This window comes from Triturus cristatus, chromosome 10 (assembly GCF_964204655.1).
Source record: "Triturus cristatus chromosome 10, aTriCri1.1, whole genome shotgun sequence".
NCBI classification, from domain to species: domain Eukaryota; kingdom Metazoa; phylum Chordata; class Amphibia; order Caudata; family Salamandridae; genus Triturus; species Triturus cristatus.
Window position 1 is genome coordinate 781,998,603 of NC_140593.1, and position 25,439 is coordinate 782,024,041.

General features: G+C 46.5%; 1 protein-coding gene across 2 annotated transcripts in view; it reads right to left on the bottom strand.

Moving 5' to 3' along the window:
* The window catches only part of USP7 (ubiquitin specific peptidase 7), a 1,511,465-nt gene that overhangs the window by 651,143 nt on the left and 834,883 nt on the right, over positions 1 to 25,439 (bottom strand). For both annotated transcript variants that reach the window (XM_085628311.1, XM_085628312.1), the window contains exons 16-17: positions 21,917 to 22,051; positions 21,731 to 21,832 (exon numbers count right to left, since the gene is read on the bottom strand). In XM_085628311.1, the coding sequence (XP_085484437.1) occupies positions 21,731 to 21,832; positions 21,917 to 22,051 (237 nt within the window). The remainder of the gene's footprint in view (positions 1 to 21,730; positions 21,833 to 21,916; positions 22,052 to 25,439) is intronic.

The following is a 25,439-nucleotide window of genomic DNA, read 5'->3' on the forward strand; positions in this document are numbered from 1 at the left end:
TCTAGTTTTCAAGTCTCAACTTCCTAGCTACTCCGGAAGTGTCCTAAATCTACCGTTTTCTAAACTGTACTATTGCTATTGACTTTTACGCATTACGCGTGAGTGTTTCCACTCTGCACACGAATCCCGTGGGCCTCCCACTTCCTAACTAACGCTAGTGTAGTGTAGCCCCAGCGATTCCCTAGGCCTATTCTATTTCCGTGAGAGTGGTTCTTATACCACTTACTTAGTATATGGTTTGCGTGGCCCCTAGGGCCTAACTGTATTACTTACCTGTGTGATTTAATGTATGCTTAAATAAGACTGTGTTGTACTTACCTCTAATCTCATAAAGAGTGCTGAGGGTTTGACTAGAATAAATACACTTTATTTTATATATATATCTGTTGTGGTGTCCTTTCATTTGGTATTCAAGGGATTATATATGGTATCACAGCTGGCTTCACATGCCATTCAGAGTTTAGCCTAAGACTGCTCTTGTCCATGCTACCACTAGGATAGCTGGTCTATAAGGTTGACTTTACAACCAATCACCATAAAGGTATTTGGACTGATATAAGGTGTACACTAGAACGAGTGACATCATACATCAGGCCAACTTCTCACACGTACTGCCCAGCGAATCAGCTGTGTCAAGCCAACTACGAATGGTGAACTTAGCTGCGTCTCTCCCAGCAGCAACAGCCTGGGCGAGTACTGTCTGGACCTCCTACGGACAGCTAGGTAGCACCTGCGCAACTATGTCCCACACAGAGTGGGAATAACGGCCCAAGAGGCATGCGATGTTCACCAACCACCGCACTAAGCTGGCAGATGAAAACAGCTTCTTGCCAAGTTGCTTCAGCTTCTTGGATTCCTTACCTGGAGGTGCGGAAGGGAACGCGCTTTGGGACGCAGAGGCCTGGACAACCAAGCTCTCAGGAGTAGGGTGTTGGGAGAGGAAGAGGGGATCGCTCGGAGCAGGGCCATTGCGTCTGGCCATGTTTCTGTCCACAGGAGCCCCTGTGTTGGGCCTGGACCAGGTGCCCAAAAGAACGTCAGAAAGGGCAGCGAGGGCTCCGAAGAGGTTGCCGCCGGCTGGGGCACTTCTGTCAGGAGGTTAGTCCTGGCAGCCACTGTAGGGAGTTCGAGGTGGAGGGCCTCGGCCGTCCTACGCAACACCACTGCGTAACTTGCTCCCTCCTCCATACCCACGGTAGGAGGAGACAGCATGTCAAGGTCAGGCAAGGTGTCAAGACCACTAGCTTCCCCCAAATCCTCTGCCCAGTCCGGATCATAACACCAAAATGTCATCCCGTTAAATCTTTTCAAAATTTAGAGCTAAATTGCAAAAGAATTCATTTAGGATAGCTCAAAATATTCAATATAACATTCTAACATGAAGCAGTGCAACATCCATTATTTGATTCATCAATATTTATTTGCAAACATTTTTTTATAAATTATATAATGTTCGGCGCATGGTTGCTCCAGAGGGAACGTGCATGAAACAAGAGTGCTGAGAAGTGAATGTGTAGAAACAGAAGATTTGAAGAACAATAGAACAGATATTAAAATCATTTACAAGATACACTGTTATAATTCACCGTAAGAGGTGTTCTGGTCACGTTTGAAAATATCAACAATCAGTTTCAATTTTTCATGCACAGAATTTAATTCATATTGTAGCACGTTTGGGAGATGGCGTGTACTAGGCTTAACAACAAGGGGGTGTCGACGTTTCGACCCGTCTCGGGGTACAGAGGTATTTTGAGACCTTGACCGTGCGGGTCTTCTTCAGGACAACAGGGGGGAGTTAGGGGCAACCTGACGTGGTCCTCGACTTGACTTCAATGTCTAAAATAAGGAAATAGAGGATAAGGATGTTGCATTGATAGTGCAATTAAACACCAGCCAGAGCAGGTGTAGGCTTACCCAATATGAATCCAGGTATTACTCTACCATAGATCACGAGTACCGGTAATTCAATTACCATGTAAGCAGTCCTGCCTGGTATATTTCACAGGCTGTCGAACTGAAAGTAAGCAGAAGTAAAACTGTGTAAGGGCCGGATCGGCGATTTACTCGCTCTCCCAAGAATGACGGGGGCATGAACCTAATAAGTATCAACAGTACCTGCAGTTGTGGAATCAGTCAATTCTGCAGTGTCTCGGGCCTTCTATTTAAAAGGAAAGGAAACGGAATTCAATTGGGCATCTCGTTTCCAGCCGCTGGCCGCGCTGTAGTGGAACAGAGTAAGGAGTAGGAGTACGTGATTTCCAGCGGTTCATACTGAATCCCTAGAGAGGGTCCTCGCAGAACTCTTACCTGCGTCTATATAGGTTTGTGCTTCCCGTAGCGTCTCAACCGAGAGAGGCGGGAGTGCGTTCGCTCCAAGTATATAGAGTCACCGGGCAACCGTTCACGTCGTGACGGTGCGTCGGTGACTGTCAGGGTGGAAAGACTCACCGGAGCCGTACAATTGTAGTTCAGTCAAGGCATGCGGAACCGATCAGTGGTCATTAGGGGCCGTGTGAGTAATAATACTCAATGTGTGACTAAAGGCCCAATGCATAGTCTAGGATTCCGGAAATTACGTGTACAAACGCCTTTTGCGAGTAGTGACTTAAAACCAAGGGTTATAATCTACAAGGGGCCGAGGTTCAATGAACAAGTTCCAAACCGCCATGGTGCATGGAAGAGCGAAGAGTACAATCTCGCGGTTCTTGGAAACCAATGTGAATACATAATCTCACAACAATTCTTATTTTTATGTCATTACAATAAATGATTACAAAAAGGATATACAATCATAACGAACAGTACAATTTCGCGGTTCTTGGAAACCAATGTGAATACATAATCTCACAACAATTCTTATTTTTAAGTCATTACAATGAATGATTACAAATAGGATCATAACGAACAATTAGACAGATAGTCACACGTACATATACTTATCAAACATACACCCAATTAAAAGGTCAATAGGCTGTCAATATATAGGCCTAGTTATCCAGTGTTGACCAATTGTAAACATGAACGATAGAGGAGTATACCTGAGGCGAGAAAAATATTAACAGGCCACATTAGCCATTGCTCATAATGGAGATCTGTCTATTAATCTCCTCCAGTTCATTCAATCCTCTTGATTGTATCCAAGGAATGTATCCATCTGCACTCCCTTCTGTTTAGTATCATGCTAAAGTCCCCTCCCCTGGGATTGGGCTTGATCTTTTCAATAACCCACCATTTCAAACTGTCTGCAGTATGACCAAAACTCGTGAAATGGTCAACCAAGGGCGAGCGCGAATCTGATTGGCTGTTAGATCTTAGTAAACATTCGAATCGGTCGAAACCAGGAAGTGGCGGCCGCCATTTTCTCTCTCGCACTCTGAGGGGGGTTAAAAAAAAAGGGCAAAAACATGTAAAGGGGCTGTTTAGACAGCTCCTAAGCACCTAGCCATGTTGAGGGAGTCCCCAAAGTTCCCCTAAAGCCAAAAACGGAATTTTCATTTTTTCGATAATTTCGGCGATTACTTGAAAATTATTCAAAAAAAAAAAAATATCCATACTCTCCCCACCCCATGTGCAAATGGTGCCCGAATGGCACCATCTGTGCATGGCTTATAAGACAAGTGAAAAATTAAAATATTACCTTTCACAACGAAGCGCATCATATGTCCTCCATGTGCGCACGGTGCGCGAAGCGCATCGTGCATACATGGCCCATCTAGCGTGCCCACCGTGCGTGCACGGCACTAACTGCGTAAAGTTATCCTCAGGCAACTATAACTCACGCGACCGCAATCCTCTTCTGATGACATATGTGTCTTTATGAAAAAAAAATATTTGTAATATATGTATAGCTAAAAATTTATGGAAGAAGACATAGGTAAATATGTGTCTAAATACAGTATTAGCATCAGCAGAGGATTGCGGTCGCGTGAGTTATAGTTGCCTGCACTAACTATAACGGGGGAATTTCATTGGTTTTTTTATCAGTAAAATGTCCGCTAACTATAACATGTGTGAAACCTATGGTTTTTTCAGTGAATATATATATATATATATGTACACATACATATATATACACATATACATATACACATATATATATATATATATATTGAAATACTTCACTTTCTATAATATGTGCACATATGCATATATATCTATATGACCATACCTTGGTGGGCTAATTAATTCTGCATTGTTATTGGCAGAATAATTACAACTCCCTATGTTTCATAACTGCGCCCTTGATGGGGGTAATTCTGAAATGAAAAGTGCATGCCCCTATGTCCCTGATTCAATGTAGGCCTAGGACATGTTCTTTTCGGTATGAGCCAAATTGCATTTGTTCTTTATCCAGTGCACCTGGTCTTGTTGGTATAAGAAGGTTAACATATTCTATTAACCTCTCATTGCCACCTTAGAGTTTGTAGAAGCTTAGCAGGTAATGCTACCATACTGCGTGTATTTATACCTTATAGTATGAGGTCCCTCCTTTGCATTGCATGTTGGAATACTATGCAGCAAGTTGATAGAAATGTTTGAATTTGCCACAGTAAATGGTCAATATTGATCTGTGATTTTACATGTTGCAATGTTATGCATTGAGTTTATAAAACACTTGAAGTTACCGCAGTAACTATGGACATAGTACCAGCAATAGTGTGTTATTTAGGGGCCATACGGTATTTAACTGTTATATAGCATCAGCTGTTAATAAATATTTTGCGATCTAATGTAAAAATGATGTCGCATAAATATTGTACTTGTTCTGTATCCATAGTAGTTTATCACCTATGCAACATGGTAAATGTAGCACTGGTCCACGTGTTGGTGCGTGTTTGAGGCACCAGTGTAGTTGAAGTGTTGCTTTTTAAACATTAAAAGTTTTGCAGTGAAGCTGTAGGTTTTGATGGACCCAGAGAATGCCAACTGTTGCATTCCCCCCCCCCCCCCCCCGAAAATGTTTGCAATAATTTGCCTAATAGTAATAGTTAACAAACAATTTGTTGTTGCTGGGGCCTTAGCACTCTGTTCTGCTTGTTTGAGGAATGTGCTTTCTTGAGAGAAGCACAAGCTTTATGGGGTCCCTTTGCTTGACCAAAAGAATTCCTTGTGTTTCCTTTTGAAGTAGAGTGGGAGGGTGTTATGACCCCCACGGTCCATTTGCTAAGAAACCTTTTGCAGACGTGAACTGCATTTGCTGCCGTGTTGGGAGTGTAGAGCCAGGATATTTATTGTTTGCGATGTACAATTTACTTACCTTCCGTAACTATGTATCTGGTAGAGACCATTCTAGCCGAAGATTCCTTAACGTAGAATTATCCCCAGGCCTGAGACTGGCTCCACAACGCGGAGCCATCGCAAATATAACAGAGTATGGGAACAGTGTGCGAAAAAATCCGTGAAACAAAAAGGGAAGAAGCGAATGGTGAGGAACAGCACCATTATGGACAGTGCCAAGCACTGCGTTACTGAAAGTCATAGAAAGGAAAGAGCAGAGCACCGTTCTGAGAAACAACCCTGTTAAGCAAGGGCGATAATCTCCCTGGAGGCAGAAAAAACATGTTAAAAATGACGTGGCAGACGACAAAGTCTGCAACCACAATCTGACAGTGAAGGGCAACAAGTCTGGAACAGAGGAGTAACGACAAAGCACCCCGACAACACAATCAAGGAGTGTGGTATCCCCTGTAAAAAGCTAAGGGCTGAGGCACAGCCAAGAAACCCCAACCCAGAGGATTGCAGAGGAGTCAAAATCCCCGATCAATGAAAAGAAAGAAGATTATGAGTAGGCCCCACACTGGAAGAGCCAGGGTGCAGGGATGCAAAAGTATGCATGAACCCACCGTCCAATTACCGGAAAAGGAGTGGAACAAAAACGAAAAGAAGCATCCCACCAGGGAGGAAGAGAAAGAGGGCTCTCGCAGGAGACAAATGTCACCCGGAGGAAGGAGAGTGCAGAAGACCAGCTGAAGGGTCCTCCCAGAACGGGGAGGAAGGGCGAGTCGTGAAGGAATCTGCGGCTAGACTTGTCTCTACCAGATACATCGTTACCGAAGGTAAGTAACTTGTACATCTGATAGAGACTACTAGCTGCAGATTCCTCAACGTAGAATAGATACCCAAGCCATACCCAGAGGGGAGGAGGGTCTGCGAGAGAACCCACCAGCTTGGAAGAACACAGGGCCCCAACAGGGGATGTGTCATGGAGACAGGAAGGACAGCCCAGCCCCCACCAAGCATAAGTAAGCAAGAACAAGCAGAAGGGAAGGCCAGGATACCACAAGCCAACCGGGGGTGCAAAGGGCATCCGCCAGAAAACCCAGAGGGGCAGAAGGCACCCCGCGAGTACCAGAGGAAGAAAATAACTACCCTCAAAGCAAGGGAAAAGAGAAGGAACGGAGGCAGAGCCTGCCCCAGGAGAACACACACACACAGCGAAGGGCACAGCTGAATAGGTGTCTATTCTGAAGTAGGGAACCAGGCCGGAACAGTTCCACAGTCGAGAAGCGCAGACGTGAGAAAGAAGACAGACGCGCAAAGCTCCAACAAACTAGTGAGAGGAGCACACGCTGACACTGCAAGGCCCACGGAGGGGGACCAAAACCACCAGGCACGCGCAGCAAACAGTTGGCAAATACTATTAAGCAGCGGCTCAGAACAAGGCAAGCGCAAGACGAAGACAGACAGGCCCCAGCCGAAACGGCGGAGAACTCTGTGGAAACACCAACACACGACGCTGTAATCAGCATGACAAAGGTTGGTCCGATGATTCAGAGGGAAGGAACCTTATAGAAACATAAAAGAGAGACCACACCAGGCGGTATACTGTGATGCCAGGGGGAAAAAAAAGAGGCAGCTAAGAAGGTATCCACGCCCGCCTAGCTTAAGACAGGGCTATACAATAGTCAACAAATACCTCACCTAGGATATGAATCGTCCCTGAACAAAACCAGGGAAACACCTCTTAGGGAAACCTACAGCAGAGGTCAAGAACAAAGACCTGTGAGAACACCACAGATGGCTTACCAAGCAGCCAAACACCTCTTAGGGAGACCCGCAGCAGAGGTCAAGAACCGATAAGACCTGTGGAAAACTCCACAGACGGCTTACAAACCAGCCAAAAAAGACACAAAGGGTCCAACCTGAGGACCTACACAGCTGCCCTTAACAGCAAAAAACACAAGCTGAAAGGTTGAACCAGCACCCAAAAGAAAAGAGGGGCCAACTTAAAAACCCTGAAGGCATTCTAAGCCTCATGCAGCACACCACGGGCCAACCGAAACCCAAGGCCTCAAGGACAAAGGAGGGAAAACGCTCCCCCCATAAAGCGCCAGAGGACGGAGCTTACGGAGGGGGACTGAGGCCCACAAGGAGTTTCTGAATAGCAGAGTCCGCGTGGGTGTGAAACAACAAAGTTCCATCAAAAGGTCAATCCACAAGACTCACCCTCACATTCTCTGGAAAGACACCATCACACAGCAAAGCATGGCGGCGGAGGGCCATAGAACTCGCCATAGCACAGCTGATGGAATCTGAGACATCCAAATCCAAACGGAGAATGAAAGTAGCCAACTCCCGACCATCCCGCACATGGTGCCGTAGATCAGCGCGGAAACCCTCTTGGGAGGCTCGAGACAGAAGGGACTCCGCAGAATCCCACAGATCGGAAGTAGCCCTGGCCAACACACAGTGTTGAGTGCACGCAGAGCAGCACTAGTGGAGGCGAAAAAGTTACACCCCCAGGAGTCCAGCCACCGAGCCTCAAGTGACGGTAGAAGCAGCACTGAATGCAAGGAAGGAAAAGCAGCCCGCAGGACAGGGCCCTGAGCCGAGGGGTGGGAAAAAATAAAGTGGATCGTGCGGAGCAGGACGGTAGCAGTGAAGGAGCGGTTGAGGCACCTGATCCCCCGTGGCAGGGCGCCCCCAGGCCCCCAAAAGGGTGTTAGGGAGCGACGCTTCAAATGGGAGTAGCGGCTCCCCTCCACCAAAGCCCTGGTGGAGAAGCTCTAACAAGTGGTCCGTGGGGAGTGGGACGACCGGATTACCCATCTGTAGAATGCATGTGGCCGTGGAAATGGCCCGGACAAAGGCCACACTCTTCTACGTAGGACGTCGTGGGGAGGAAGCAACTGCTCCATGGGTGAAGGCTGCAAACTAAGACGCCCGTCCCAGTGTCCCACTGGAGGGAGAAAAGACCAGCCCCTGAGGGATGGGAAACCCACGGACGAGTGGGGAACCTGAGGGGTCTCTGGAGAGGGCGGAGAAGCCTGCGGGGCAGACAACTGCAGGGAACAGAAGAGCGGGTCCAGGGGCTGTGGAGACTGCATAGAACCAGACCTGGAATCCGCTGGAGAAAAGACCATGACGCGGCGCCCAGTCACCGGTGAAGAGGAGACTACAACCAATGAGTCAATGATCCGACGTCTGGACAGCGCAGGGGAGTCCACCACAGGCACGAAGAGTCCTCAACCGGCACTGAAGCGTCCACCACCACGTGATGCATCGGAGAGAGGGGGGGCGGGGCGGAGCCGAAGCAACCAATGAACGGTGCCAAAAAGGTGCCGGCTCGACCACCGACGAAGCAGCCGCCTGCGCCGAGGACCGAGAGATGCCCAGGGAAGCGCCCCGGGGCCCAGCCTCCACCCGCAGCGCCGCTCGCACCGGGGAGGAAAGACGCTGATGCTGGAGAGGCTTCGGCTCGGCCTCCAGGAAGACAGCCGCCTGCCCAGAGGACCGAGGGGGACTTGGGGTTGAGCCCCGAGTCCCGGCCACCTCGTGCGACACTGCAGGGAACCCCGTGGGGCTTTGCGGCGAGGCCGGGACGCCATGGGCCGAGGAGGGGAACCCCGAAGGGCCGCACCTCGACGGCACCACACCTCCAACACCTGAAGCCGAACACGTCACCGCCGGGGCGAAGCCACCAGCAAGTCTGTAGAAGGCCCCGCGCATGATGAGGAATCCACGGACATTGCAGGAAGAGGGGGAGGGCTCAAGGAAGCCTGCAGAGACGTAGCGTAGGCTTTCATCCGGGCCCTCGTCGCCCCAACGCCGGTAAACAGCGGATAGGGTGGTGACGGACAAGGGCACAAATCCCAGGAGGGACTGGCGCTCTCTGCTGGCGAACAATGCCCATGGGGCATCGGCGAAGGACGATGCCGCAGCTGGAAACGGCGGCCCCTGGTCCCGTCAGAGGTAGGAGACAGACGCTGCGATGACACCGATCGGGACAAGCGGGCCGACAGCAAGTTCATCGAGCGCTCCCGCCGGGACTTTGGTTTGAGATGCTGGCAAGCCTCGCAGTCCGTAGAGTCATGGTGCTCACCCAAGCACCACATACAAATAGTGTGAGGGTCCGTCGCCGACATCTGACCTGCACTAGAAGTGCATGTCTTGAAGCACGAAGGCATGGAACACTGTTCCCAACTCAAGGCACTAAAGAGGCCCGAAAACAGGCCAAGGAGCACACTCCAGATCTGCGTTGGTCGTCCGCGGACGACATCATGTCCGCGGACGACGTCATGTCCGCGGACGACGTCTGGGCGGGGTCGCATTGTACCGCGCACAGCGATGCTGTGGCAAAGATTTTCCGGATCCAGTCTCACGCCTGGGGATAATTCTACGTTAAGGAATCTGGGGTTAGTAGTCTATCAGATAAACAAAAACCAAGTGCTTTTATTTCTGAGTCCAAATCATTCATGATGGCTTATTGCCTGTTTTTTCGATGAGATGGGAAAATGTTTGAGAGGCTTCTCTTGTGAAAGCCGGGATATTGTTTAAATATCCCTGGAATCCTGTTTCAAGTAAAGCACAAAAACAACTTTGTTTAGTTTTCCCTCTGTAAGCTTAATGCGCATTGGAGCCCTTGCCCTGATAGGAACGGGAGGAAGATTTGGTTTGGGAATAATTTGTTCCCTTACTTGTTTTGCGCTGTGCTGTCTGGGAGAGGCACTGTAGTGCGTTTCAAATGTAGTTCAAAATAACTATGAAAGTAGGGTTCAAATAACTGAACGAACACACTAGTGTATAACGGGCACATTAACCAATTGTCAGAGTAGCCGCATGGTAGATGTGCTGTGCGTTTTTACCGTAGTACCAAACTATGAAAAAATAGGTTTTAAATGACCTAAAGAAACCCAGTGTTAAACCAGACACATTGCCAGAGGCGCAGCCTGGTAGTTGTGTTGCAAGTGTTGAACATATTGCAAGACTATTCAAATACATTTGAAACAATTTAAAGAAAATGTAAAAGTGGTGTGCAAACCACATAGACATATTGCCTTCGGAGACGCCAGGTAGCTGTGTTGGAATTTTCCAATCCTGTAATGAAAGGCGGCTGTACAGCTTTATTTACATTTTTTATGCCAGTACTTGGCGCCAATAATTTCGTACTTTGCTCCTACATTATATATAAAGAAGCTAATTATTACCTTGTTTTCAGATTAACCTTAAGCTCCTTGCAGAAAACCCCACCATTACGAGACTGTATACTGCCTGGGAAACCTGTATTGCTCTGGTGCATTAGGAGCCAAGTGAGCAGCGGAAAAAAATAAGTCTAGCTTGCTCGAAAAATTTCCCCCGTCATGAAACCTTCCTTGGTACCACCTCTCTCTCCGGAGATTCTGGAGGTTCTTTCTTATTGCCTGCGTCTGTTGCTGTATTTTCACAGACGTCTTCAGTGCACCTCAGATCTCCATGGCGGAAAAAATAATCCGAGCGCCTAGCCTCACCACAGGGATCGGGTTTCACAGCCATCCCAGACAAACACACACAAAAAAAAAAGAAGCACTTTCCGACTCCAACCACTAGATGGCGGAATATGCACATTATGTGAATCTAGAAGAGGTCTAGGCGGCAAAACTATAGGTTGCACATTAGTTATTTCATAATGTAACCAACCCCTGTGGGATGTTAGTATGATGTCAGACGCCAACGTCACGAGTGGATTGGATCAGGGAGAGGCTTCAGAATGGGCCAAGGAAGAGATCCCAAAGGAGGGAATCTGCCTCAGGGGAGGGCCCACAGCTGAGGTCTAACTGGGTGCCCTTGCACCTCCATAGGAACAAAGACGACCAAAGGGAGCCAGAAGCATACATATTGACAACATGGCCACTTTCAAGCCAATTATCGGCAGCAGGGTTGACGACTGCACCGGGGAATTCACAGGCCATCTGAACCAAATATGGGGATGACAGAGTCAGTAGACATGTGACCATTTGGGTGACATCCTTAGAACTTCTCAACCGAAGGAGTGGGGGACAAGTTCTGCTAGGCTCTCTTCTACTAATGTCGAGTTTTTGACCTACTAGCTGGGTCTTAGAGCAGGAAAAGGACTTTGATCAAAACCTGCCTCATGATTGCAATTGAGAACTGCCCAGCAACTTGGAGCAGGACCTTTGTTTCGAATGCACCACCCTATGCTTGACAACGTTAAGCCTTGTGTCCTGCTCCCACCCTTCAAATGCATGAGGGTGAATTTATCACACAATTTTGAAGCATGACTATATTGCAAGTACAAAAGGGAAAGTCTGTGTCGGTCTCCGACCAATCTTGGTTTCGCACAGTAGAAGTACATTCTAATCCATTCATTTACTAAGGAGACCTCTTCAAATTTGTTGGAAAGCCAAAACCCTTTGGGTCAGAGCTCCAAATCTGCAAAGTGAGCAAACAAAGTAACTGATGTCAGTGTGCATAGGTGGTATTTATATGGGTCTCTGTCACTCTGGGGGCAGTGTCAAGTCACAGCAGAGCCATATGCCACTATGTACAATCGCACAGTGAGCACTGATGAAACACGATCTGGAGCATATCTGGTTCATGGAAATATGCAATGGCAAATAACTGTCCAACGTATCTATCAGAAACCAAAACCTGAAGCCTATTGTCCCACTCTTTAGGCGTAGTTCCCACTCATGGTTCTCAAACGCAAGTCATCCATAACACTGAGAAAGGCTGTCAGATGAGCTGCCACTAGGCAGTTTCACCACTGCAGCTCACAATTTAATAGGAAAATCGCCTTTATATACTGGGTCCAAATCCCCATATTGCTCTGCCTGTTGATATAATGGTGAGTGTCAATAGAATTTCAATCTTCCCCAAGGAATGGGACGACGAAAGGTCTTCAAAGATGAGCCGCCCATGGCCCAACCATATTTATGTGCAGGTGCCGCACCAAGACATACCAGAGGAACTGTGCCATTGTGTTGTGCCAATTAACTACACACACCTCAGAATGGGCATGTTGTGGGTGTCATCAATCTGAACTGGAAACAAATAGTACTGGATTCACATCATGATCATCAAATAGTGCCTGCGGCCGGGAGAATTGCAACTTGAAAAACTGGACTCCTGGAGACGAAGGCCAATAGAAATCTGGTTAACGGTAAGCCTTTTGTACTCTTCTTCAGGAGTGAACAGATCCAGAAGATTATGATTGCCACCCATTTGGGAGTGGATCGGACACTAACAACGCCATCTAGATCAATACCTACCTCAAAAGGTATAATGTAGGTCATGCCCAGTACTAGAGGTTGTCGCCCTGCTGTCTTTGGTGTGTCAAGAAATAATCTACTTTTGCTCCCAATACTCCTACTCTTTTAAGGGAAATGTTTGTAAGCGCAGGATATCCCACTAAAATATAATGAAGGCTATCCATGTGTGTTGCCTTAGCACGAAGGCCACACCCACAGACCAAACATTGTCTGAAGAATCAAAGCTATATTTCAGTATCTGTTTAGATGCATCCAGTCCATTATTCACCAGGACCAAGAAAATATTTTTTTTCATGTACTCCAGCAAGCTGAGAATGGAATTGCACCAGTTCCAATAAAGCTTGGACAAATCTGTCCAGGTGGCATAAAAAAGAGCCTAGCTTTGGGAGGCAAAGCTTAGTAAATCAAAGAGTCACGTTTCCTGAAGAAACGACACTGGAAAGACATTAGGGTTCGGTTTTGTGGACTATGCCTAAACAATTTTAATCTACAGTCATGAATGGGTCACCTGAAGGCAGCCTATGATACGACTCTCCACCTAGGGACAGGTGGGAATTAAAAGGATTTAATTCATGAAGTCATGATGAGATCTAGGACAGCCTCAATGAAGCAAGAGTTCACTGAAAGCTAAGGGGGTATGCAAAATTTCTATCAGTATGCTCAACTTCACTTCAACAGAAGGTAGCCAGTTTCCAAGCTTCCGCTGCCTTACAAAGAACTATTCTGAAAGAGAACTGCTTCAAGGCAGGGAGAGAGGTAGGAAATGTAACATTCTGGTGAATTATCTAAACCACTGGTATTTGGTAAATTCTAATAAAGGGTGGCATCAGCATTATAAAGAGGTAGAAAGTGATCAGGTTCCGAGTCATCATTAATGTGTATATAGCCCTAATCCTCCATACACAAGACATTTCAATCTCAACATTTTTCTTCTTCGTTTGAACTGCTGAACCTTTTTGCACCGGAGAGATTTTCACAGTGGTACATGGCTGAAGTAAATTCTGACTTCTCTTGACAAAAATTTAATCCCTTCTACTTCCTATCCCTGGCAAGCAGCTAGTGCCATGAGCAGCGCCAAACTACAGGTTTATCACCAACAGTTGCTGAACAAATGAGAATATGTGCCATCATCTTGGGAGCTGGGTCCACAGTCGGTAAAAGCACTGTCAGGAGATGGAGCCACTGGAATTCCAAATCAGAACACACCTCTATTAAGGGTTGTGGGCATTCATGAAAAGATACAGCATAGTTAGCAAGAATGCCCAGACTAGCCAAGGCTCAGATGAAAGGCTCAAATTCATAGGTGGCAGGTTCTCCCTGTGGCCACAGACACAAATAGAGCTGAAAAAGCAACACAAGGGGCAACTGAATCTTTAGGGGGTTGGTGACAAATACACACTCATAGCAGGAATCAAACCACACCATTTTAGAGAGTTGATTTTAAACTGATCAAACAAGAGAACTTCACCATGCCAGGTAAAACATACTCTTTCTTTAAAAACCTTCAACTTTTTAGCCCTGCAAATGTAATCACTGTTATTTCTGAACAAGTGATAGATGATCCCTACAACGTTACCAAGATAGGTACTGTAGGAAGCTGGCTCTGTATATACTATACCAAAATGAGGTATAGTGTGCACAGAGTCCAGTGGAACCCCAAAGGAAGCAGAGGTTAAAGTAGATAGGACCATAGTCTTAATTGTGGTAGCGTGGGCGAGCAATAAGGCTTTATCAGAGGGCAGTGTTGAGCATTCTTTGCACACAACCAATCAGCAAATGATTTCACACAGTCTCTCCAGTGAGGGAGGGTACATGTGTTATTGAGCCAACTCAGGTCTCCCCGCTAGAAGCGGATGTCGCTGGGGTATCTGATACTCTTAGGTCTTCCAACGATATCGTTGTTGTGACCCCCGTGGTTCCTAATATACATCAGGGTCACATCTTAACAGACCGTTTTTTTCTAAAAAAAGGGGACCGCAAAACAAAAAGAACATTGTTTCGGTTTCTAACACAGGCCCCTCTGAACATATCTGTTCTAATAATGAGGTTCATTCTACCCATTTGACATTAGCTCCTGACCAGCTCGAGCTGCTAATTGGTATGAGCAGATTAGGCGAAATGGTACAATCCGGTTTAAACTCTAACAATAGCCCTCAATTGCCCGTTGTGGCAAACGGGAATGTAGGCTCGACCGGTAAAAGCATGCCACCCCCTAATAAGCAATCTAGTAGTGGCCAGTTATGCGCGGGCACTAATACTCCCACACAGTCAAAGAGTAGGATTATTCCTGCTACTGAACGTCAAGGTTGTGTTGGCAATGTAACACGATCTGTTTCTGGGAGTGAACTTAGTGTTATCCCAGCTATACCTGCTTGTCCTATTGGTATCACCCCAAACGTAGATACACATGCCCCGGGAAGTATGACAAGGACATCTGGAAGGGGGATTCTTAATAATCGAAGCCTTTCGCAACCAAATCTGCCCCCTGATTGCGCACCATATGTGGCAGTCCTGACTAATGTACCACCCATCAGAGAGGACAGGCCCTACCACTCTGTGGAATCATAGGATTCCCTTAAGAACAAAACTGTGGCATGGCTTAACCGCGAATGTGGTTTTCCGGTGGCTATGGCGGATCAGATTTTGGCTACTACTAGAACTAACTGGATTGGAATGTCCCCTAAAAACATTCCTGGGGATTGTGTTATTATAAATTTTAGTTCTCCCCACCTTGCCACGACAGCTTTGATTAGAGCTACGTCCCGCCCTAGTATTGACCAGGGGATTACACTCCGCCCCCTTGGTTTTTTCTATAGTCAGCATATAGAACACTTTTCAACGCACCGAGGGGGAGGGAAAATAAGGAGGGAAGGGGTGTCTAGCTTGGTAAACAGTTTTCAGATAGATACTGCTAACCGTTTTCAATGCTTGAGTGGGTTGGACCAAAATGATTGACAGGAGGACAGTGTTGTTTTAGGATTAATAGAAGAGCCCATATTGATGGATAAGATGGACGTCACTGAAGTCTGTTTGGATTTTGAAATAGAGGTGGGTGTGGTACCACCGGTAACCCAGGGGAATCAAGTCCTATTGGATATAGGCCCAACTGTATGTTTGCCTGGGGTGGAAGAGGCAATTCCTGGGTCAAGTATAATTTGTATGACTAAGGGTAAAGAAGGAGATCTAGTAGGCCACCCTGAGTTATCCAAGGATACCCCTATCATCGTTGCTCCCCAACAGGGCGGTAATTGTATTAATTTGGGATCTGGTATCCACGGCTCCTCCGGATGTTATATTGTAAGTTGGAATATCGCGGGAATTAGATCAAAATCAGATAGTCTGGGCTGGACGGAATTTTTAGATCTTTTCGATGTTATCTGTCTACAGGAAACTTGGTGCACGGACTTTAAAGGGTATTGTGGTTTTAATTCATATCAGTTACCCGCTACCGCCTCAGTATCTGGAAGAGCCAAAGGGGGGTCTACTCGTTTTGATTTCAGTTAAAGCCCCTTTGTCGGTTATTAAATATGTTCAGGTTGGGGCTCACTCCCAGCTTTTATGGCTGCAAATAAGTCGAGGTAGGAACATTCTTTTAATTAATTTTTACAACAATATTTTTAATGATTCTAGGGATCAGCCGGTTAAGGATCTTTTAAGGGCTCTGGTAGACTTCTTTAAGGAATCTAGTGAAGCCTTTGATTTGTTTTTGGCCGGGGATTTTAATATTACTACCTGTCCTTTCTCAGAGGTCAAAGTCTGCGGGTTGGTGGACGACCATGAGGATGGGATTCTTCATTTTCAACAATCATTGTGGAGACGCCCTAAATAACCTTCTTGCTACATATAATATGTGTATTATAGCCAATGAGAAAAATTCAAAGGGGGAGATTTGTCCTACCTTTACAGGTCGGGGAACGAATTCAATAATAGATTTTATTTGTATCTCCCCGGGTCTTGAGGCTTGGATTACGGCCCCTAAAGTAATAGACATCCAACTTAGTGACCATAACTGCCTGGTAGTAAAGGTTATGTTATGGGATAAGGATGATGCCAGTACTCTGGGCCGTACTATCACTAGTATTGAGGCCGAACGCCCCAATGGTACAAGACTTAGATGGAAGGGGGACAAGGCCGACATTACGTCTGATTTTATCATCCACAGTTGCCTAGAAGATATTATCGCGATCCTAGAAGATAACTCTGGTTCCCTTGGTTCTATAGAGCATTTTATCAATATTAATGCGGCCATCAACTCCAAACTTACAAGTACATGTAAGCACAAGGAGGATCGACCGCGGGGTTGGTTCAACTCAACTTGTGCCCTGGCCCTGAGGGAATTGGAATCTGCCCTATCAACCAAACCTAGAGATAGGGGTCTGGTCGTAGACTTAAGAGCCAGATATAAAGAAACCCTCAAACGCAGGAAATTAGAACTCCAGCAGGAGGCATGGGACAACTTGACTAAAGCGGCTGAACTGAATAATTGTTCCCTGTTCTGGAAAACTGTCAATTCTCCATTCCTTAAAGATGACAAAATTCCGGAACTAACCTTGAACGTTATGCAGGCAGAATGGGTCTCGCATTTCTCTAACATTTTTCAGTCAGATGGTGCTTCTTATGTTTTGGAGAATAGATGGCCGCATCTTTTATTAAATTTTACGGTACCAGAAGTTTTAAATAGCATTCGGGACAGCAAAGGGGGTAAAGCTCAAGGCCCAGATGGGGTACCAATTGATGTATACAAGTTGGTCCCAGAAATATGGGGGCCTTTGCTTACCAATATTTTTAATTCAGCTGTTAGTAATGAAATGCCCTCGACTTGGGAAGAATCTATTTTAGTACCAATTTTTAAGGAAGGTAATCGTGGGGAAGCCAAGAACTACCGACCAATTTCCCTGCTGGATTACTCCGTAAAAGTCATGAGCCGAGTGCTCTTAGTGAGATTGGAGGAATGGGTGGAGGAAAACAGTATTTTAGCTGAGAGTCAGTTTGGTTTTAGGAAAGGTCGTGGCACGATCGAGCAGTGTTTAAATTTAGAGCTGCTCATTAGCAAATATACTTTGGCCAAGACTGGCACGATTTACCTCTGCTTTGCAGATCTAAGTAGTGCCTTTGATCTGGTGGATCACGGCATTCTTTGGGCAAAGTTGTTAGAAATGGGGGCCCCGGATGGTATTGTCTTCTTTTTAGCACGCCTATATACCAAACAGAGCATGTGTCCGTTATGGATCACAAGGCGAATGCACTCCCATGTTTAAGATCGGTCGTGGAATACGCCAGGGATGTGTGCTAGCCCCACTGCTTTTTATACTTTTTATTAATGAGATCGATTCCTTTCTGAAATCCTTGTCAGTGGATGCTCTCAAAATTAACAATGAACATGTCCCTGTGCTACTTTACACGGATGCCGCAGTTTGAATCTCACGTACACCTTACGGTCTCCAACAGTTGCTGGATGGTTTTATGCAATTTATCAAAAGCAGAAAGTTAGTTTTAAACAAATCTAAAACTTATGTAATGGAATATGGGCGCAGGCAAGGAAAGAAACAGCCCTCCTTTTATATAGAGGGCCAAAAGGTCCAGGCTGTGGATAACTTTTCGTATTTGGGGGTCACTTTTTCAAACAAAAATTCTTGGGTACATGAGCATAAGAATGTACGGTCTAAAATGGCCAGGAGCGCGTATGGAATCTTTACCATGGCAACCAAATTGGGAGATAGGCGGGAAAATGACATGCTGAAAATATTCCAATCACGGTGTGTTTCAATTGGCTTATACGGAGCTGGTATATGGGGCTATGCCCCGGCAGGATCTCTCCAGGTAGAGGAAAATGATTTTTTGAAGAAACTTTTGTGCCTACCAACCTCTGTCTCAAACGCCTTAGTGCATAATGAATTAGGCATTGACTACCTTTCCGATTTGATTTTACTTAGACCATTGACCCTATGGCGCTCCATATGGACCAAAGAAGAGACCTATCTGTGTAAAGCTATTATCTCTGATTGTCTTACTTTGGACCACTACACCAAAATCCCATGGTTAAAGTATGTAACTGATACATTTCGGGAGATCTATAATATTAACATCACTATGGATCACCATGGGGCAGATATGTTGTCCAAATCTGATCTTAAGCGGTGTTTTCTACACCAGGCTTCTACCAAACGACACCATATTAGCCTTAAGCTTTCATCTTATGCCTATTACCATGAAATGAATGAAGTTGTGGGTTATCAACCTTATTTATCTCAAGTTACCTGGAAGGCACACCGGTATGTATTGACCAGGTTTAGAATGGGAGTAGCCCACAACCTGGTTGCCTTCCCGTCTTTGAACCTACCCCCAGCTGGTCCATGTGACAACTCTACCCCCCAAAGCACTGTGCACTTTCTTCGGCTTTGTCAGCTGTATAAATACCATCGGATAGCATATTTAAAACCCTTGTTTGTCAAATTCGGGGTCAAATCATTACGTGACTGTATGTGTTTACTTTTTAATTTGTATCACCCAGATGTGTGTTTTTATACGGCTACTTTTCTTCTTAAATCCATTAATGTCAGGAAAAGTATGCTTTTTTAAACTATTTTAAACAATGTTACACTGTCGATTTTTCTACCTCTGTTGTCTTTAATCATGTCTTTTTAACTGTGCTTTTATGAACTTATTTCATGTTCGAATAAAGCCTTATGAAATGAATGAAATGATTTCACACACAAAGAGTGAACTCAGAACAATTTCCTTGGTATAAAATTATTATTTAGATAATAGTTATTTCTTAGAACCAAACAAGCCTGGCACAGGTGAGTGATGTATACTTTGCAGTAACAATACAGTTTGAATTGCAGTTGTATATGTACTTTGGTTATGTTATAGTAGAATTACTGGAAATGCAATACCTTATAATATAGTACAGATACTTTATAATGACTTTCCAATAGCAGGTCATGTACATTACTTTGCAGATTATTTTTCTTACACAGAGTAGTATACTCGGATACTGCACTGGTACACTTCCTGTAAAAAGGTAAGTAAATGCGTTTGGTTAATTGTACACCGTTGTATAGACTTTTATAGATTTTCCAACTCCACACTTGGAAACTTTGAGGAAAGAGGGTTATGGGTTAACAGGCAAGTACTTTGGTGTGGGAGTTGGTTTTCTGGGGTTAGACTCGGGGGTTTCCCACGGTCGCGGGTGCACTCTCAAAGCACCCTCAGCAGCACTAGGGCGGCCGTGTGCAGAGTGCTGAGGCCCAATGTTATCCAATGGGGAATAGGGGGCCTCCGGTTGGTGGCTGCTTAAGAGCAGGCCACAAGGTTGTGGGCACAAAGCTCCTTGACATTAGCTCAGGGCAAATGGGGGTTCGAATTAGCACCAAAAGGTACACCCACAGCGGCACTAGGGCAGCCGAGTACAGAGTGCTGTCTTGGCATCGGGAGCCCTGTGACTTTCAATGGGGATTCTCTAGTTTGCAAACACTGCAGGCTCGGGGACGAAGGTCTTCTTGGAGCAACCACCACTTGGAGAGGTAAGTTGGGATGCTGGAGGTTGGCTGGACACCGTCTGTTGGCCCACCCAAGGCCGTAGGATGTTGGATGTAGGGGTGTCTTAAGGTCGGATCTTCTTACCAGCTCCTGGGCGCGGTTGGGGGGACCCTCCGGATTGAGGCTGCAGGCGTCGGCTGGAGGCTTGAGGCAGGTTACAGATCACTGGATCTCTGGTCGGGATCCCCGGGGAGACCACCTCGTGATGTTGGGCCACTAGAACTCGGGCCGTGGGCGTCTGGGACAGACTCACGGATTTTGCCGGAGCTGGAGTCTGTGGGCGATCAAATCCGGTGTTCACAGGAGACAGTCTTCTCTTTGGAAGGCAGGGCAGGTCCTTGGGGTTCTTGAGGTTGCTGGCTGCAGGATACACCAGAGTTTCGCTTCTGCAGGTTCAAGGTGGGGTCAAGCCACTAGGGCTGGGGCCAAGTCAGGAAGCATCCTACTTTTCTTAGCTTTGGCACGGCAGTTCGGTCCTTCTTTTAGTTATTTATTTTCTAAGGAGGCAAGGTTCAGGGATGCCCCTAAATACTAGATTTAGGGGTGTAACAGGTAAGTAAAAGGTTGGGACCAATGGGTCACTTCCTTGGGCTGTTTACACCCCCTACTATGCCAATCTCTTGTGGGAGAGGGGGCATATGCTTCACTCTGGCTGGCTGGGTACCCCTATCTGCAGGATGGCAGGGACTGAGATGTGTGCTTCACCTCACCCCCCCCCCCCCACCTCAGGGGTGGGGTTGGAAAAAGGTGGGCACACCTCCCTTCCTCAATTGGTTTTCCGCCGGTTCTCCAGGCCAAAGTGGGGTTCAGAACTAGTAGGGAGCAGTGGCTGGAAGCAGCAAAAGGCCTGGGGAAGCTCACAAAGGTGGCAAGCCTTAGAAGCTTCCCCTTCATGGACCCTGCCCATCCTGGGGGAGGAGGCTTGGCACCTTGTCCCAGAGGTCCAGAAACATGTCTGGTGGTGGCAGCTGGGGAGCAGCCACTCAGCCTGGACACTAGTGTTAGGTCATTTTTCAGGGGGTATCTCTAAGACGCCCTCTGTGTGCATTTGTCATTAAATCCCACACTGGCATCAGTGTGGGTTTAATGTGCTGAGAAGCTTGGTACCAAACTTCCCAGTTTTCAGTAAAGCCATAATGGTACAGTGGAGTTTGTAATGACAAACTCCCAGCACCATATACTCTCAATGGCAGTACTGCACTTACAATGTCTAAGAATTGGCTTGGACAATGTAGGTGTACAGGGCTCATGCACCTGTACCCTCACCACTGTTATAGTGCACCCAGCTAGAGGGGTGGCTTATCTATGACAGGGTAGTGGGTTGTAAGCATGGCACACAGGGATGAGTGCCATGTCGACTTCACTTTGTTCTGCACCAAAACACGCAGCCTGCAAAAGCAGTGTGCGAGTGTAAAGGTACAGGGTCTCTAAGGGTGTCACAATACATGCTGCAGCCCTTCGAGACCTTCCCTGGTTACAGTGCCTTGGGTACCTGTGGTACCATTTACCAATGACTGACTGACTGACCTGTGGTCAGAGAGTGCCAATTGGGTTTGGTCTTCAATGAAGTTTTAGGGAAAGAACATAGGCCCTGGGTACTTGATTGGCAGGAGACCAGGGTACATTCAAAGTATATCAGCAGTCCAGCAAAAAGTTGGGGCAACCATGCAGAAAGAGGGCACTTTCTCACAGGTACTTACAGTTTTATTACAATCTGCCTCGTAATCCAACATGGCAGGTCTTTTAGTTCCATTACTTCTAGCTTGCATAGGCCATAACCGTATCTGGTCCTGTGGAAATCCCTAAATGATAAATGACATTTTATAAGATGAACAATTTGAAAAGAATGTGTTATAGGCTAAGAACGTATATTAAATGCAAGTTACCATGGTCTGTGAGAGATTTTGAACAAATTCAGAGAGTGTAGAGTTCTTTAGCACTTTGAATACAGTGTATTTTACTTTTTCTTCATCATACATATCATTGCCTTGATGTCCACAGAACTGGTCCTCTGTCACAATCTGAAAGAAAAATGTTGTTGCCATCAATCACAAATGTCTAGGCAAAATTGAACAGACTTAGTACATTAGAATAATGATCAGGGGTTAAACGATAAACTTGAAATAAAGTGTAAAGAAAAAACTGAACCAGACATTATCAAAGTGTGCTAAAACGAGTAGTCACATCATTAAGTGAAAAGAGCGTAACAAAGAGCAACTAAACATTGTTAACTTTCATTCTGAGGTACTCGCTTTTGTCAGCAGATTTCTAAAGTGAACATTTTCAAGCACCACAGACAATCGAGAATAAATATCTGAATCAAGAAAAATATCTGAAGCAGTATCTTACCAACAACAAGTTCAAGACAGACTATAAAGCATCATATGCTCCAGTGAAGTCTGTTTGGCAATTAATTTCATGCCCTAAGAAGCAGGGGATGTCTTACGAGAAAGAGAAATAAGCTACTTACAAGTATGCATCTGTTCTTGGCATGTAGAGCTGCAGATCTACACACTATGCATAGATCGCCATCTGGTGTTGGGCCGGGATGTTTGTGTGAGAAGTTGGCCTGATATATGATGTCACTAGTTCTAGTGTACACCTTGTATCAGTCCAAACAACCCTTATGGTGATTGGTTGTTAAGTCAACCTTATAGACCAGCTATCCTAGTGGTAGCATGGACAAGAGCAGTCTTAGGCTAAACTCTGCATGGCATGTGAAGCCAGCTGATTTACCATTTGCAATCCCTTGAATACCAAATGAAAGGACACCACAACAGATATATTATAAAAATAGAATGTATTTATTCTAGTCAAAATACCCTCAGCACTCTTTATGAGATTCGAGGTAAGTACAACACAGTCTTATTTAAGCATACATAAGTCACACAGGTAAGTAATACAGTTAGGCACTAGGAGCCACGCAAACCATATACTAAGTAAGTGGTATAAGAACCACTGTCACAAACACAGGATAGGCCTAGGCCATCGCTGGGGCTACACTATCCTATCAGTTGCTAGGCAGTGGGAGGCCCACGGGATTCAGGTGCAGAGTGGAAACACTCACGCGTAAAAGTCGATAGAAATAGTAGTATTTAGAAATTAAGAGTTTTAGGACACTTCGGAAGGAACTAGGAGTTAGAGACTTGGAAACTAGACACTTGGATAGGCAATACCCTTGTGAGCACCGGAGTACTCAAGTTACCTAGCCCACGGGCTGCGGGTGCATACGTGTGAACTTGCGTCGGGTTTCGTCGTCGACTCCTATGGATGCCTGAAGAAAGTTGCTGACAGGCAGTCAGTAAAGAGTGGCCGGTGGATTCCAAGGATGGAATCAGGAAGGAGGAAACCTGCAAGCAGAGGGGACAGAGTCTAGGTCACCGCCAGGAGCCGGGAAGGAACCAGGCGATGTCGTGAAGATGCAGGTGAAGAGGTGAAGCTTGTCGCAGCAGCCACGGGTAGCAGGAGGCGTCGAGGAAGAGCAGAACCAGGAGGCGAGCTGTCCCACGAAGGCTCTTGCTGTCGGCAGCGTCGATGTCGAGTTAGGACCCAACAAGCCTTGGCAAGCGGAACCCACGCAGGATGGAGGACTTGCTTCTGTCGCAGACCAGGAAGGTCTGGGGTGCTTCCCTTTCACAGGGGAGCGGGTGCCAGTTGTGAGAAGTTGGCCTGATGTATGATGTCACTAGTTCTAGTGTACACCTTATATCAGTCCAAATACCCTTATGGTGATTGGTTGTAAAGTCAACCTTCTAGACCAGCTATCCTAGTGGTAGCATGGACAAGAGCAGTCTTAGGCTAAACTCTGAATGGCATGTGAAGCCAGCTGTGATACCATATATAATCCCTTGAATACCAAATGAAAGGACACCACAACAGATATATATATATAAAATAAAGTGTATTTATTCTAGTCAAACCCTCAGCACTCTTTGAGATTAGAGGTAAGTACAACACAGTCTTATTTAAGCATACATTAAGTCACACAGGTAAGTAATACAGTTAGGCCCTAGGGGCCACGCAAACCATATACTAAGTAAGTGGTATAAGGACCACTGTCACGGAAATAGAATAGGCCTAGGCCTAGGGAATCGCTGGGGCTACACTACACTAGCGTTAGTTAGGAAGTGGGAGGCCCACGGGATTCGTGTGCAGAGTGGAAACACTCACGCGTAATGCGTAAAAGTCACTAGCAATAGTACAGTTTAGAAAACGATAGATTTAGGACACTTCCGGAGTAGCTAGGAAGTTGAGACTGGAAAACTAGACACTAGGATAGTCACTATCCTGATGAGCACCGGAGTACCCAAGTTACCTAGCCCACAGGCTGCGGGTGCATAGGGGTGAAGATGCGTCAGTTTTCGTAGTCGACTCCTATGGATGCCTGAAGAAAGATGCTGACAGGCAGTTAGTGAAGAGTGTCCGGTGGATCCCAAGGCTGGGATCAAGAAGAGAGGAGACCTGCAAGCAGAAGGGACAGAGTCAAGGTCACTAGCCAGTGACCACGTGGAACCAGGAAGGAACCAGGCGATGTCGTGAAGATTGCAGGTGAAGGTGAAGCTTGTCGCTGCAGCCAGGAGGACCAGGAAGCGTCGAGGACGACCAGGACCAGGAGGCGAGCTGTCCCACGAAGGCTCTTGCTGTCGGCGGCGTCGAAGTTGGACTAGGACTCACCAAGCCTTGGCAAGCGGAACCCACGAAGAACGGAGGACTTGCTTCTGGTGCAGACCAGGAAGGTCTGGGGTACTACTTCTTTGCAGAGAAGCGGGAGCCAGTCTGGAGGAGCCAAACCAGCGCAGAAGATTTCAGGGTGCGTCGTCACAAAGGCCACTAGCCAGCGGGCAAGCAACCGGACAGACGCGGCAAGCAGGAAAATGCAGAAGGGCCCCACGCAGGACTCGTGGAGTTTGGGGGGCTGATCTTCGGTGCAGATGGTGCTTGGGGTTGGGGCTTCTCAATCCCCGGTGCACAACTTCGAGGGTGCCTCAGAAGCTGCGCTTGAAGATACTAGCCACTTTTCCCAGGTAGCCGGTCCCACGTCGCTCGTCGCCTCCACGGATCTCAGCTTTGCTGTGGATGTGGATCAGGGTCGGAGAAGTCTGGAAGTCAAGGCTCTGGTCGGGCTCTGCAGTCGGTTCCTCGTAGAACGTGGGCAAAGCAAAGGGTAGTCTCTTGAGGGTGCCTGTTTGCACAGGGTAGCCACTCCTTGGCCACAAGGGAGATTCTTCAGTCTTCTTCTTTCGTCGAATGTCGAAGGTCCAGAGTTTCTGTTCAAGTTGCAGGTTCAGGATAATCTAAAGTCTTGAGGCCCAACTCCCACTCTTATACTAATCTGGGGGGCTGGGATACCTGCTAGGTCACGCCTTATGGGTGGGACCTGGGAGGGGGTGGTTACACCCACTTCCCTTT